This window comes from Misgurnus anguillicaudatus, chromosome 7 (assembly GCF_027580225.2).
Source record: "Misgurnus anguillicaudatus chromosome 7, ASM2758022v2, whole genome shotgun sequence".
Lineage (NCBI taxonomy): Eukaryota > Metazoa > Chordata > Actinopteri > Cypriniformes > Cobitidae > Misgurnus > Misgurnus anguillicaudatus.
The window spans coordinates 14924546-14941566 of NC_073343.2; the positions used below are offsets into that span (position 1 = coordinate 14924546).

The 17021-nt window shown below is 42.4% G+C and overlaps 2 protein-coding genes across 2 annotated transcripts in view; one reads left to right on the top strand and one right to left on the bottom strand.

Moving 5' to 3' along the window:
- kif6 (kinesin family member 6) overlaps positions 1-17021 on the top strand; it is a 283602-nt gene that overhangs the window by 9759 nt on the left and 256822 nt on the right. The window lies entirely within an intron of this gene.
- On the bottom strand, positions 15172-16912 carry LOC141365277 (uncharacterized). Its single transcript, XM_073869454.1, has one exon. It carries the CDS (start codon positions 16747-16749, stop codon positions 15640-15642), a length of 1110 nt encoding a protein of 369 aa, XP_073725555.1. The 5' UTR covers positions 16750-16912; the 3' UTR covers positions 15172-15639.

Here is a 17021-nt window from a genome sequence, read left to right on the forward strand (position 1 = left end):
GCTCTGGTTAATACCCTTAAACATAGTGTACATAGAGTTCTGTGCAGTTGCAAAAGCAAAAATGCACACACATAATATGATCATGAACCTCATTTTTGAAAGAAGAAAAATAGGTCGTTTTCTTGAAGAAATTAAACACAGTTAGAGTTGGGGTCGTGAGCCCTTGATGATTTTGGATTGAGCACAGTTTAGAGTTGGGGTCGTGAGCCCTGGAGCACAGTTAGAGTTGGGTTCGTGAGCCCTGGAGCACCGTTAGAGTTGGGGTCGTGAGCCCTTGTTGATTAATTTCCTCTGTAGGTTCGGGTTTGGTAGGACCACACGGTGCAGTCGTGCCAAGCTATCCTGCTTTCTTGTTCGAATGAAATTATCTTAGTTTCTAAATTAATGTGGGGTCTCAAAGCTGGTGTTGTAATTATAGTTATTAAGCTGCATGCGTCGTGCCGATTACCCACATAAAAAATGTCGTGTGCGTGTGTCCAAACCAAACCCAGAGTACTGGAGTCGTCCTCCAATACCTTGTGAGCTGTTGCCGTTCTCTCGTGTCGTTCTTCGTACAAACTTGCAGGATACAGGGGTCTGTGGCTCCCTCCAATGCGGAAAAGTGGTCCGTAGCAGTCGACTAGTCGTCCTCCCTTTGGTTCACACAAGAGATGCGTGGTTGGCGGTTACAGCCGCGGACTCCGCGGATAAACCGCGGATCGGGCGGATGACGTGACGAAAAATAATATTTTAATTAAATTCGGGCGGGTGGCGGATCGACTGCTTGTTATTAGCTGTGTCCTTCTAAGCATTCGACTTTAAAAGGTGAGGACTCTGTCTTTCAAGGTGGCAGCCTCAGAAGTTCGCGAAGAGAACAGAAGTGAGACGGTCTATCCTTCTGTGGACCCATAATTTGCGTCACCTGCTGCACACGCCCCCAGTAGCGCCCACCGCGCCTGTCAGCAGAAAACAGCGGAGACATTTCTGACTTATTAAAATAAATATGTAATCAGAAAAAATATGCACATTGATGTAGATTAAACTATTCAACAGTATATCAAATAATCAACCGTAGAAATATACGCAACATAAACAGAATAGGCTAATATTAACACAAAACATAACTTATAATACTAAAACAGTGACAAAAAAAGGTTTCTAATAAATACACACTTTTATTAAATAAAGGTTTTAATTGTTTGGGATAGCCTCAACTGTTATCCATTCGTTCTATCATTAACAGTGCGGAGAAATTAAGACGCATTTTGACGTAGCTCTTATCAACGCCGGCGAAGGAGGTACGTGGCAAACTCAAAAAATGAGAATTAAAAACAAAGGAAATAGAAGGTCAGAAAAGGGTTGCCTGGAATAAGTTTTACAAAGTGGTAAATCAGGATGACACCAGTGCAGGCTATAATTTGTGCTACAGGAGAAAAACTCTTTGTGAACCAATTTTGTGCCATGGCTGTCAGCATTCCTCCTTTGGACCCGTGGTCTATACCATGTGTCAACCTAGCAAAATGGGAATAAAAGTGTTTAGGTAAACAAGGTTTTTGATTTGGACCCATCCAAATCCCTTCAGGAGTCTTGGTAGCTCCACACAATTTCCATAGAGCTATTTCTGTTGGGAGAGAAAATGTTTGCATGCTTATTAGTGACTCCTGTGCTGTTTCAGCTTCCTTTTCCCGGGAAATCTGTGTAAGAGAAAAATCTACGTTAGTAGTCATGAGAAACGCTTTCCGCTGCGTCCGCGCATGCATTGCCTCTGGATATCACGTCCTGTTCCTTGGTGTGCGCTTTGCATTTGCACACAGCTATTTGAGAATGGAGTAAAATTTGCTCTAGGAGAGCAGCTGTCAGTAAAACCAGCAGTCAATGTAAATGGTTATAGATTGATTAGTAGCAAGTTGACAAGCTTGTGTTAGTGCATGCAATTCAGCCACCTTTGCAGATTTGTGAGGTGGTAAGCATCCGGATTTCACTACTTCAATGTCGGACACACCTGCCCACCCCATCCTATTCATGCCTCTGTCATCTCTGGAAGAGGAACCATCCACAAAATATGTGAGGGTGCAATTAGGTATGGGTGTGTCAGCTAGGTCAGGCCTTGGTGTACATACTTCCCGTAGGGCAGACAAACAACAATGTGGTGTGCCTTCATCAGGTGTAGGTAACAATGTCGCTGGGTTCAGAACTGTACATCCTTTAACTGTGACTTTAGACATTTGTAACAATGCACAGGAATAACGCAGCCACCTTGCTGCAGACAAGTGAGATGTGCGCTGTTCAAGCAGTATGTGAGACACAGAGTGAGGATCCCACAAACTCACTGCTGGCTTGTACAGCTTTCTCCGCAGCTGCCACTGCCCTGAGACATCCCGGTAGGCCCCTGGCCACCGCATCAAGGCGACCTGAAAAATATGCAACTGGTCTCAACTTGTCATCATGTTCTTGCAACAAAACAGATGTCATACAGCCATTTCTTTCATCCACAGTTTGAATAAAAGGCTTTTTTGGGTCTGGCAGCCCCAAAGTGGGTGCCTGTGGTAATGTCTGTTTTAGTTCCACAAATGCCCTTTCAGCCTTCTCTGTACATTCTACCTTCTCTGATGGTGCTAAAGGTTTCTCATAAATCATGTCATGCAATGGTTGTTGCATCTCAGAATAGTTAGCAATAAAAGTCCTGCAATAAGATGTCATACCCAAAAATGACATCACTTGTTTCTTTGTAATGGGTATGTTTGGTATGTTAGCTATCGCCTCTATTCTCTTTGGAGAGAGAGACTTACCCATTGGTGTAATTTCATGTCCTAGAAAGGTTACTTTCTGGACAGAGCACTGTACCTTCTTGGGGTTGACCTTGTGGCCCTCCTCAGCTAGATGAGTGAGCAGCCATATGGTGTTGTCTGTGCACGATTGCTGAGTCGGTGCCGCCACCAAGAGGTCATCCACTTACTGCAATAAAGCAACATCATCATCCAACACAAGTTTCTGTAATGAACAATGCAATTCTGGGTTGTAAATCGTGGGGCTCTCGCTATACCCCTCAAATGTAAAAGCAAACCAAAACTGGCTATCAGGATGGACAGGAACACTGAAAAATGCATTCGAAATATCCACTACACTAGAAAACCACTGGCTGTCAGCTGGTATCTGTGAGAGAATTGTGTAAGGGTTTGGCACATTAGGTGCCCTTGCTTGTACCGCAACATTTACTGCTTGGAGATCTTGAACAAACCTCCACTCTGTGGGCTGACCTGCTTCTCTGACCTTTTGTACAGGAAAAATGGGTGTTCTTACAGGTGAGTTTGGGCAGGGAACAATTATCGCTTTCTCCAATAAGGCCTCAAATACTGGTCTTATTCCCTCAAGTGCCTCCCTTTTCAAAGGATATTGAGGTTTGCATGGTCTGTAATCACTCTTTGGGGTGATAACTACTGATTCACACCCTTTAATCAAACCCACATCATACTTATCTTTAGCCCACAGGTAATCAGGTACTTTGTCAAGAACTTCTTGCGGTAAATCAATGCTAGCGCACGTCATGTGTGCTGGCAAAATGTTTTGTGAATTTGAGTCTGCAGAAGCAGCTTTCTGAATTACAACTCTCTCTCTCTCTCAGCAATGAAAAAAGAAACACAACTTCTCCTGTGTGCCGTTATCTGCGCTGAGAACTGCACGTTATCTGACAACATTTCCCTATCAACAGCCTCGCTACAGGCCTTTGCAAATTCGCCTGCTTTTTCCCATGGCTGACTGGTATTTTTTGCAATAGAAACATGGGGTACCGAATTTTCAACATCAAAATTTGTTCTTGCTTTTCTGTCAATTTAACGAGTGCCACACACCATTGTGTCATTCCAGCATATGTGGGTTATTGTCAAACCTTCTGTTTTTACAGAGAACCATTTCTCTTCCCACTCTCTCTCTGTTGTCTCAACAACATGAGCTGTGCAATGTATGTTATCAGCTGGAATGACCTCGCTGGCCTGTGGCAATCTTATCTTCCCTTCAACACACAATTCTTCACTCTGAAAGGCCCATTCATACACATATAACAGAGACACACACATAGACAACATTCTGGGATCCCAACAAGAAATACTCAGGCCTTGGTTGTTACATAAGATGCAAGCATTCATTTTACACATCAATTCCCTCCCCATGAGGTTTACCGGACACGCGTCAGATAAAAGGAACATATGCATAAACTCTTTACCGTCATGCATACAACAGAGTGGAGCAGTAAATTCTTCCCTTACTATATGCCCCGTAGCACTCATAGATGAGTTAAACTGCCCACTCAAGGTGCCAAATGGGAATTCATCTTTGCGTATGACAGAGTGAGTTGCGCCAGAGTCTACCATAAACAACAATGCCTGTCCCTCAACCATTATTTCATACTCTAAACTGCCTCTCGATCAACATCAAGCAAAGCAAGTTCTTCATTGCATAGAGCATTCCTTTCCCTTTCACACACACAACTGAGTTTGCAAGCAGATAATATGGCATTTGAACCGCAGAAAAAACAAGATTGGACTTACCCCCTTCCGTCTGATTCTATCTTTCCCCCTCCTGGCTTCAGCCCCCTTTTTCTTTACACCCCGCAAAGTTTCCCGCGCTCGCTTGGAATTCCGGTGTCTCTTGAGATTTCAGGAATTGGAAACATTGGTTTTTCAAGTGTCCTTTCAGTCCGCAATACCAGCAAACTTTTTCTTTTGGATTTTCCGGCCACTGCTTTCCTCTCCTCTTCTCTCGTTCTTTCTGCTGCCAGTTCTCCTGGAAAACGTTTTCCTTGTGAAGGGAAACTGTGCTGATTACGCCGTTGCTGGCCCCATTCGCTATCTTGACAAAAGCTGAAGATAGTTGTTGATCGGCCTTTCTCTGCTTCTTTCGTTTTTCTTCGTCATGCAGGCATTCAGCATGTAGAGAATGTGTAATGACCTCACTCAGCTTTCCTGATTCCCATCCGATGCAGGTTTGCTTCACCTTCGTTGGAATTTCAGGTTAAAGTCCCCCGAGGAACATTTGCTTTAGGTAGGATTCCCAGGATGTTACCTCTCCTGTGTTGATGTTTTTATCTGGACTTCCTCCTTTTCCTCTTCCAAAGTGCTGTCGAGGAGGATTGGTGAGTTTAGCTCAGGTGGTAGTTCTTGTGCTGGCGGGGGTGCAGTTTGTATTCTTGGTAATGCTTCTTGTGTGGGTGGTTGTGGAAGTCTTCTTGGAGGGGGTTGGAGATCATCGTCTAGAAGAGGTACCTTTGTATAAGAGAAATGTACCCCAGGTGGGCTACGTGCAGGTGCATATTGTCACGGTGCGGTTTTTCACAAAAGAGGGAGAATCCAAACGCAGACAAGATGTATAAATAACTGAGGGTTTATTAAAATAATAAACACAAAAACCCACGAGGGGGTAAAACAGAAGATAAATAACAGCGGTGATGAAACACAGAACTGGGGAACAAACACGGAATACAAAATAACAAACAGACTCTGAGATAGATTCAGGTGAACCGGAATACGGGAACAACACACACTGAATCCAGACGAACGAACGAGCACACGACAGAGAACAAGAGGGCATTATAAAGACACCACACCAATGGGGAACAGGTGAACATAATTAATTATGTAAGACACGAGTACATAAGGGAGTAGGGTAAAAGTGACAAGACACTGGGAACACGTGACACAAATACATGATGTGAAAACACGTGTCCCCACACAAAACACAATGCTGCCATGGCCCTGCCCTCTGAAATCAGACCTGAGTCATACACAAAGGTCTGGCAAGACCATGACAGCGAAAAGACACTGGGAACACGTGTAAGCCACACACACAATATGACTCCACGTGTCCCCACACAGCACATAGTACTGTCATGGTCTTGACAGATGTACCCAGACCAGAATCTGGCACAAAAGGTCTGGCAAGCTCATGACACATATGGAGGAGGAAAAAACAGAAAGTTAGGTTCATCATGTAATGAATCTGATGTAGGAAAACATTATGCTTAATGTTTAGCTCTGACTTAGTCTGAGTCAGTTCTTCCTTGGTCTTTATCTTACTCTGTGCTCTCATTTCTCTGCCATCCGCAATAATTTTTTCCCTTAATAAAGTAAGTGCTTTTACACTCAGTGTTCCTGTAGGAGGAAAATCATACCTTTTCTCCCAGATTTTACGCTTTCCAACGCCCCTGTGCCCTTTGATTTGATCACTCGAGTATACACACCATTTTCCAGATCCATTGACTTTTACTCTCTTTCGAATTACCCTGACCCATGGTCACGAACGAAAAACGCTTACCGTATTATCTATTCAGATGCCGCCACAACGGTTCTTTTCAGGATTCCATCAGCTTTGACTCCAGAAATGGTTGTGACTCTCCCTTCCCTTAGGCCTGGGGTACGGAGCCCGAGACCTCTTGTCTCAGTAGTGATCAGTCAGTCTCTCCCAAACCTTCTGGAGTCCTCAGCTTTGGAATCCGCATCCTCGTCGCCATTATTGTTGTGGAATTTTAGCCGCATCAAATAATACTCACTAAGAGTGAAAGTCAAGGATCACACAGACACACTGTCGACAGAATTTTCTTTGTCTGAATTTAATATATTCTGCAGAATAGGCTCTCACCCCCTGGTGCTAAACCCAAGAGCCTCGATTACAAGGTTGAACACACATTTATAGTAAGATGCTGAAACGTGTAGTCATCAGTTTCCACGTCATTTAGAAGATAACCTTCAATTATCAGTGATTAAGAACATAAACAGTTAAACACAAATCTAGTGAAATCATAAAACGTATGTCTTGTTCTCAGTCCATGATGTTTAAGTCCTTGGACATTGTACTTTGCTCAAAAGACAGAAAGAGCATAATTCTGTACGTTAGCAGAAAAACATGATCTCCATATGAATTACAATTTATGAGCTTATGATTGTAATTAAAAAATGAAAAATAGGATGAAAAATAAAACATAATAATTTGAAAATAAAAGCATAATAAAAATCTTCCACTACACAGGACTCACTACATGATAACCCTCGGCTTGCATAGGCGATGACACGCAGCAGTCCCTCCTGCTCCTGATATAAAGCTGCTCCGAGGCCGGTGCAACTCGCATCTGTGTGAAGGAAGTGCAGGATTTGCAAAGGCCAAAACTGGGGACATTGTCAACTTGCCAATGATCATCTCGAATGCCTGCTGGCAGGCGGGAGTCCAACGGTTCAGAAATGGTTCTTTGGGATGGTAGTATTGGCCATTTTTTTCCTTGGACTTTGAGTGCTTTCTTAAAGGTGGGTAGCCAGATGTTAAGTCGTTTAAAGGTTTCATTAAACTGGAATAGTCTTAAATGAACTTTCTATAGTAGCCACAAAATCCAAGAAAGGCTTTTAACTTTTAGATGTTGAGGGACTGGCCAGGTCTGTAGCGCTGCAATCTTTTCTGGGTCTGTCTCCACGCCATGCTCTGAGACCACATGCCCTAAGTACCGGACTGAAGACTGGAAGAATTTACACTTTTCCGCGGACAACTTGAGCCCATACTCCTTCAGGCGGTTGAGAACCTTGATGAGTCTGGCTTCATGATCTTCTAAAGTTTTCGAGAAAACTATCAAGTCATCCAGAAAAACGACAACTTCCTTCAAATTCATGTCTCCCATGCATTTTTCCATCAGTCTCTGGAAGGTACTTGGGGCATTTGTCACCCCCTGAGGCATACGATTAAACTCCCAGAACCCAAGCGGGCATACAAAGGCGGTCTTTGGCTTGTCAGCCTCCTCGACTTCAATTTGATAGTAGCCAGACTTTAGATCAAGGACTCTGAACCACTTGGAACCGGAGAGTGCTGTAAAGGTGTCATCCATTCTTGGAAGTGCATAGGCATCTTTCACTGTCTGCAGGTTCAATTTCCTGTAGTCAATACAGAGGCGTACTTGACCATTCTTCTTCTTGACTACAACAATTGGAGAGGAGAATGGAGACTCACTTTCACAAATCACCCCAGCGTCGAGAAGCTCTTGAAGATGTTGACGAACAGCTTCTACGTCATGTGGGTGTATCGGTCGAGCTCTGAGTTTAAATGGTGTTTCATCAGACAGTTTGATATGATGCTTGACTTTGTCTGTCCTTCCAAAGTCTGTATCGTTCTGGGCGAAGACTTCAGGCATGCAATTTAATTTTTGAATAATTCTGTCTTTCCATTCTGGTGGGACAGGGGACTCATAAAAGTCAAAGGCTAGGTCAGCTGCTTTGGAGGGTTCTGGTTCAGCTGGATTGGTCATGCTTTGCTTATGAGATAAGATGACTTGGATTGCACTGAGCTCAGCAATCACACTCTTAGCTGGGATAATAATGTCATGTTCAGACTCATTTGAGATTACAACTGGTAATTTGCCTGGTAGATCAATGAGACATGGCTTAACTAGCAGCCCTCCAGGCAGAGAAGAGGATGTGGGGTACTCCATGATAGCAGACCTCTCAGTATGGAATTCTTTAACTGATGCCACTCCCTCCAAAACAACTGTTCCTCCAGCTGGAATTAGTTTTCTGTCTCTGCCTTGCATCCTCACCAGCCCGATGTTACTGTCATGACTCTGTTCCTGTCTCAGTTGAAGTATTTTCAGCACTGTTCTGTAGCCGTTTGGGACAGGGTGGTAGCTTGCTGAACTTTTCTCTTTACACATGCCATACACCACATCAAGCGTGTTTGTACCAACAAGTATCTGGTACCCTGAAGTGCCACTGTCTGGGACAACCAAGACCAACGTTGGGACTTCATATTCAGCTCCAAGGAACTGTTTTGGGAAGGTGATTGTGACTGCGACATATTCAAGGTAGGGCACAGATTGACCATTGGCCCCCTCAACTTCCAGACGGTTATAGAGTGGTTCGATCTGTTGCTCATGTAAGTATTGATCATAGAAAGACTTTGTGACTGTGGTTACTTGTGAGCCTGTGTCAAGGAGACAGGTGAACTGTTTGCCTTGGATGGTAACTTGGCCTGTGCTTCTTGTGCCTATACGTTTTTATGGAACTCTAAAGGGGTGTTTCCTAACATTAGATTGATTCAGGGCAGCACTAAACTTGGGTTTGGTATCAATTTCATCTTTAGCAGGGCTTTGGTGAACTGCTTCAGCCTCAGTTTGCCCAGCAACTGCGACTCTATCTAAAAATCCCAATTATTTGGGGAGTGTTCTTTAGCCTCCCATAGGCGATGCTTTTCTTTCAGTTTATCTCTCTTCTCATTGACAAGAGTTGGGTTTGGATCGTTACTGCAAGCTGAGGAAATGTGACCGTCTTCGATGCAGTTGAAACAATACCAAGGTCTTGTCTGCGTGCTCGTCTTTGAGCTGGTAGGTTTCCAGCTTGGTGCTATGGGGTCAAGTTTAGATGCTGGCCCACTTGATTGATGCTCAGTGTTCCCCTTGGTCTTTGGGGCTTTCTTGGTTTTCTTAGACATCAGTGTGGTCAGTTGGCTCTGCAGAGATGCCACCTGCTGTTTAAGCTCTGTCAGTGGGTCAGACTCAGGCTGGAATGCTGCTTGTTGACTGCAGATGCATGCACTCTGAGAATTTGCCATAGCCCGCTGTCGATGTGAGCCAAGGTGCTTTTTCATACGTATGGCTTTAGCTGTCTGCCTATCCTCCTCAGTGCGGATTAATAATAGGAGCTCTGAAAATGCTGGTGGGTGACTTTTCTTTCCTTCAAGGTTGAGGTCAGAGAGCAAAGGGTTGTCCCAACACCCACGACAAAACTGTTTGAGAATATGTGTATCTGCTTTTCCAGCAGCAGCTCCTCCTCTCTTAACAGCAAGGTTCAGGGCAGCTTGAAGGCGGCAGAGGTAAGTAGAGGCCTTTTCACCAGGATCCTGAAGAGTATTCATAAACTGGGCGAAAAGCTCCTCGCGTCCTCAACGGTTCCAAAGGCTAAATCCAGCAGTTGAAGGTAGGTTTCAGGAGTAGCTTCAGGGCTTAGTCTCTTGACAATATCCGCTGAGAGCAGTTTTTCAAAGATTTTTTGTGATTTCTGAAGATTAGAGAAGGTGGGGTCTTTTCTGAAAAGCTCAACATGTGAACCCCATGTGTCATAATCTGTCTCACTATTGGGTCTAGGAAGCTTGCCTGAGAATGCACAAAGCTTAATAGGAAAGTGTGAATGTGTATTTAATTCATCTCTCCTCACAATGTGCTCAACAATTACCTTTTGAATTTCAGGTGGATTCAGGTTGCTCTCCACTATGGACAGAGTTCGCTTCACATCAGCTGGTGGGCATGGCTCAGCACCACTATGAATGAACCTTTCCCGAGAAGGATCTGGTAACAGCTCAGGGTGTGAGGGTTCAAATGCGTCAAGAGACGTGTTTAGCTGTCTGGCTCCAAAATCATTATCACCACTGCCATCAGTCAATTGTATCACTGATTTCTGACATCATATCTTTCAGCACCTCTTCAAAACCTCGTCCACTCAGTTTCGCTAACTTCTTTATATCATCGATGTAGGCTTTGGTAACACTGCAGCCAATTTTAGTTGTGTAAATACTTGCCAGAGCTTGAACATAGTATTTTACATCTAGATTGTGCTTAAGTTCATGTGTAAGGCAGAAGAGGGGCTAAGACTTCAACAGCGGCACCATTTTGATACTCAATAATCAGGTTTTTATAGAACTCTGAGTTGATGTCAGTAACTGGGACAAGTCTCATAGAGCCGTACTTCTTAAGGAAGTCTACGATCTCCTCATCTTCTGGTGATTCAAGCAAACCACTCACTATTACTGCATTGGGGACTTTGATACCTGAGCTCGTAATAAACTCCATGTTTGGTAAAGAGTGATCTATAAACGTAACAAATAGCTTATAAATAAATAGTATTAGATAGTATAAATAGCACACTTGAAAAAAACAAAAATTTGGATCACTGCTAACAATTCAATTCAATTTTATTTATATAGCGCTTTTCACAATTTGGTAATTGTATCAAAACAGCTTTACATAATAGATGCAGTGAAAAGCACAGAAAAACGACAGATAGCACAACATAATAAACGATAGCACAAGCAGTTAAATTTGCTACGGCTATAAATCAACATTATAAGCAAACGTATTACTAATGTAACGTATAGAAGTTAAGCCCAAAAAGGCTGCCTCCCCGGGTTGAAAAACCCCCTAGGAGAAAAAAAACCCGGAATTTTAGCTGGGGAAGTAAAAAAAGTCATAGGAGGAAAAAACCCTTGGGAGTTATATATGTATATATATACACATTGAAACGGAAGGAGATTAAGCGGAGATTAAGCGGAGATTATGCGGGTTCTGCCGGTGGTCTTTGGTCAGGCATCAGCTGGACATCACGTTGAAGAACAGCTAGTAGATCAGTTGTGTGCCGACTTTCACATGTACCGGAACTGGATCTGTTTGTCTCGTCCTCGGGATCAAGGACGAGACAGGGAGAGAGAAACAAAATCTTATTAGCATAGAAAACAAGTGTCACACAGTAATGTGGTTTTAGTCAGCTCGGTTCCGGACAGGCTAACTATTGCTGGTTAAGTGTATTACATATAGTTGATGATTTTAGAAACGGAAACAGAACTCGTTTGACTAAGGCCAGAGGCCCCTTTGCCGTCGTTAATACTAACGTACAGTGGCAAACGGTTCTGTATGACATACTATTTTAAGGTCATGGGAAAAGGCCAAAATTGCAAGCCGGCCATATTTGGCAGTTAAGACTCAATCGAAAACCAATTCAAAGTTTCAGCATATTACTAAAGAGTATTAATGAGATTTACCATGCTTTGGGGTGTTGACGAAAAAAAGGTTTTAATTTATTCATTAATTTATTTATTTATTAGGTTGTACAAGCTAGCTATTAGGAGATAAGTACCATTGTTAAAACAACTATTTGAAAGCCTTGTTAAAGAGAAAAGTTTTAAGTCTAGATTTAAAGTTATCTACTGTCTCTGATTTTCGGACGTCGGTTGGTAAATCATTCCATAGCTTAGGGGGTAAGTAGGAAAAGGATCTGCCACCTTTAGACACTTTTGATATTTTAGGGATAATTTAGAGGCCAGAATTTTGTGACCGCAATGCACGTGATGGATTGTATTCTGATAATAATTCTCTAAGATATGAGGGTGCTAGGCTTTGTAGGTGATTAATAATATTTTAAATTGTATACGATATTTAACAGGTAGCCAGAATTGGGCTTATGCGGTCATACTTCTTAGATCGAGTAAGAACTCTTGCAGAAGCGTTTTGAACTAGCTGAAGCTTGTTGACCTGTTTTGCATGGCATCCTCCGAGTAACGAGTTACAATAGTCTATTCTAGAAGTCATAAAAGCGTGAATAAGCTTCTCTGCATCTGATGCAGGCAACATATGGCGTATTTTTGAGATATTCCTAAGGTGGAAGAATGCTGTGCGGCAGACATTGGAGATATGGCTGTCGAAGGATAAACTGCTGTCGAACATCACACCTAAATTCTTAACCGTGGAGGTTGGCACCACAGTGCAGCCATCTATGGGCAACTTGTAATCTGTCATATTATATTTGTAGCGATTCGGTTCGATAACAAGTATCTCTGTCTTATTGGAGTTTAGCATAAGAAAGTTATGTGACATCCAGTCACTTATTTCGCTGATGCCGTCTGATAGCTTAGAAAAATTTTGTGTTTCGCTAGGATGCGAGGAGATGTAAAGCTGTGTGTCATCTTCATAGCAGTGAAACTGTATGTTATGATTTCTGATAATATCTCCCAGAGGTAACATATATAACGAGAACAGGATAGGACCTAAAACTGATCCCTGCGGTACGCCGTATTTAACCAGGGAGTGATGTGACTCCTCCTCATTTACATAAACAAAGTGATAGCGATTGGTTAGATACGATCTGAACCAAGCTAGCGCCTGACCACTGATGCCAACATAATTTTCTAGCCTATTAAGTAAGATTGTGTGATCTATTGTGTCAAAGGCTGCACTAAGGTCTAATAATATAAGGAGTGATATTTCGCCACAGTCGGATGTTAGGAGAAGGTCATTTGTAACTCTAAGCAGCGCTGTCTCTGTGCTATGGTGGGGCCTGAATCCTGATTGGAACTTTTCATACGTACTATTATTTGCTAAGAATGTGCGTAGCTGGCTTGCCACTACCTTTTCTAATATTTTGGAAAGAAAAGGGAGATTTGAGATTGGTCTAAAGTTATTTAGATCTCCCTGGTCAAGGTTTGGTTTTTTAATGAGCGGTCTAATAACTGCTAGTTTGAAAGCTGTTGGTACGTAGCCTAATTCTAATGATGAGTTAAAGACATTTAGTACTGGGTTAGACACTATAGGGAATACCTCTTTGAGTAATTTTGTGGGAACAGGGTCCAATATACAGGACGATGATTTGGATGACGCTACTAATTTAGATAGCTCTTCTATTGTAGTAGGTTTAAAAGACTCAAGATGTTCGTATGGTAGGCAAGCGTTAAATGTATTACTGTGTAGAGTGGTGGCTGCTTGGGTACCTACAATGTTTTCCCTAATAATCATAATTTTCTTAGTAAAGAAGTTCATGAAATCATTACTATTGTGTGGGAGTTTATTAGTGGGTTCTGTTTGTTCTTTATTTCTAGTCAGTTTCGCAACTGTGCTAAAGAGGAAGCGAGGGTTATTATGATTTTCTTTAATAAGATTGCTGAGATACGTAGATCTGGCGATTTTTATAGCCTGTCTGTAGTGTTTAACACTCTCTTTCCATGCTGCACGCCATACCCCTAACTTTGTGCTTCTATAACTTCTTTCCATTTTTCTAGCAGCCTTTTTAAGGGCAGCGGTATGATGGTCGTACCATGGAGCTGGCGTTTTTTCTTTGATTCTCTTTTTTCGAATTGGAGCTACGGCATCCAATGTGTTAGAACAAATACTGTTCAGGTTTTCTATTACAATATCTAGATCTTCAGGGTTATCTGCTACATGTTTCATTTGGGACAGGTCTGGAAGAGTGCTAATAAAGTTATCTTTAGTGGTGGAAATTATTGTTCTGGCTAGGGATGGGCGATATGGCCTAAAATCCATATTGCGTTATACATTGCAGCCTCGTGCGATAGCGATATGTATTGCGATATAATAATTTTAATAGACTCATTTCAGAGCAGGTTATATAGACCCTTAGAAAAGTAAAAGTAAATCGTTATGGCCAGATTAGTCTTGTTACCTCTCTTAGCTGGAACTTTTGCCAGACACACTCTACAGCAGGGGTGTCCAGACTTTTTTGTATGGTGATCTACTTTTAAAATGATAAAGCCGACAAGATCTATCTGCTAAAAAAACAGTAAATTATTTTTATAACACTAAACACTTTAAATGATTGTGAGAGGACTATACTGCATGTTTGACAATTACTAGACCATAATGCCAATTTCGTGCGTGGAGCAGCAGTTAACTTATGTGCGATCTACCAGCATTGCCGTATTGGACACCCCTTGCTCTACAGAGTATATTTTCCTGCTGCTTGTTGGACTCCTTAAATCCAAATAATAGATGTTGCATCAGTCTTTTTCACGAGCTCCTCTTTTTCGCTGACGCTTTCATCCATGTTTATTCGGCTGCAGCTCGTGGCTCTAAAGTTCGCGGGTAGATTGAGTCATCAACACGCATTATCGCGATAGTGCAATAGATTTAAAATCTCTATCTTATGCCAATTTTATATCGTTTATATTGCATATCGTTTATATTGCCCATCCCTAGTTCTGGCTAGTCGGTAGCGTATTGTGGATCGAGTGATCATATCTAGAAGTACCGTGTATGAGACAAGGCAATGGTCTGAAACTGCATCGCTCTGAGGTGATATCTTGATTTCATTAATATTGAGCCCGAGTGACAGAATTAAGTCTAATGTGTGCCTACGAGTATGCGTGGGCCCTGTCACGTTTTGTCTAATATTGAGAGAATTTAGAATATCCATGAATGCTAATCCTAATGTATCTGTTGGGTTATCAACATGTATATTAAAGTCACCAACGATAAGAGCTTTATCTACAGTGACTACGAGGTCAGACAGGAAATTTGATATTTCTTTAAGAAAATCTACATGATGTCCCGGAGGTCTATAGATTGTAGCAAGGACAAAAAAGAGCTGTTTATGGTTACGATCAGTTATTTCCATATTTAATAGCATTATTTCAAATGAGTTAAATTTTAGTTCGGATTTATGGTTTACTTTAAAAAAATAAATTGTATATTGTAGCTACACCACCCCCTCTCCCCTTTAAACGCGGTTCATGTTTATAATAGTAGTCTTGTGGGGTGGATTCGTTTAAACTAATGTAATCGTCTGCTTTAAGCCAGGTTTCTGTTAAAGAGAGTGCATCTTAGTTTTGGTCAGTAATTATTTCATTGACAATGGGTTCTTTATTGGTAAGCGATCTAATGTTAAGAAGGCCGAATTTTAACATTCGAGGTTCATCTGTAAACGTATTGTTTTCTAATTTTATGTTATTAAGATTTGTACGAGACGAGGAAAACGGTGCTCTGTATTCGTTTGTTCGAGGAACGCACACAGTTGAAATGTGTTGATACTCTGGTAAGATAGACTCTAAGTTCTGGGATATATGTGATCTTGACATGTCAGAGCAACTAACAGATGGACGGGTAGGCCGATCTATCTGTTTCCTGACCTGGGACCTGGCTAGTCATACTGTATTAGTATTTAGAGTTTTGGTCAGATTTCTAGAGAGTATAGCATTTCCTTCCGATGACGGATGAAGGCCATCTCTCTTTAGCAGGTCAGGTCTCCCCCTGAAGTGTTTCCAATTATCTATAAACCCTACGTTATGCTGAGGGCACCATTTTGACATCCAGTGGTGAAGAGACACTAATCTGCTATAAGTTTCATCACCCCGGTAGGCGGGGAGGGGACCAGAGCAAATTACATTATCTGACATTGTTTTTGCAATTTCACACACCTCTTTAATAGTATCTTTGGTGACCTCTGACCTGCGGAGTCTGGTGTCATTTGCGCCATCATGAATAACAATTTTAGAAAACTTACGCTTAGCATTAGCCAGTACTTTAAGTTTGGATCTAATGTCTGACGATCTGGCTCCCGTTATACAGTCAACTATGGTGGCTGGTGCCTCAATGTTCACGTTCTTAAGTATCGAGTCTCCAATAACAAGGGCACCTTTAACAGATGTCTCATCCGGTCTATTGTTTAGAATGTCGAATCTATTAGAAATTACTAGGGGGGACTTCGATGGGCATCGAATATGACTACGCCGCCTGATAGTCACCCAGTTAGTCGGCCGTGTTAACTCAGTTGCCGAAACCGAGCTATGTGTACTACGCGTTACCGTAGGCGCACCCGAAACAGTGTTTGAAACATTAACATTAACATTAGCGGTTTTACCATCCTCAACGAGCGTTCGGATGTGCGCTTCTAGTTCTGCAACCTTCTCCGTTAGCCTTACTACTTCAATACATTTAACACATGTAAACCCCTCTGTGCTGACGGAAGAAGCTAAACTGTACATGTGGCAAGCAGTGCAGGTTACAATGACAAGCGGAGTCTTACCGTTTTCATTTTGGGCGATGGCGTCTCTGTTCGCCTGAACGCGGTCCGTGAAGCTGCATCGAGACCGGTGCTCGCTCGCTGGCTGCCTCGGTCGTCTCCGGGTGTCTGGAGCCAGGGTGATGTGAGGCACGCTGTACCGTCTGTTCCGAATGCCGGGCCACAACTCCTCCACAGCTTCCCGCTCTGGTGAGGAAAGGTCTGAAAAGCATACATCGGATGAGTCCGCCATTAGACCGAAAAGGAAGGCAGATTTACAGTAAACAAACAGTGAGGAAACGGTAAACAAACTTCAGCCGGCACGTTTGTTGACGCTAGCGGGCTATATGCTAACACTAAGTGTTTACCAGTGATAAATCGATTTAGTTATAAATACTGTTATAAATACTGTTGAATAATCGTCACGCTAAAGAAGTTCTAAGTGTGTGTGTGTGTGTTCCTTGAAGTATACATGTATTCTCTTCACTACCCGGGTAGGTTTACGTGTTCTTATCTGTATTTAAA

Coding starts and splice junctions, on each gene's coding strand:
- LOC141365277 (XM_073869454.1), bottom strand. CDS start 16,749: ATGGCGGACTCATCCGATGTATGCTTTTCAGACCTTTCCTCACCAGAG.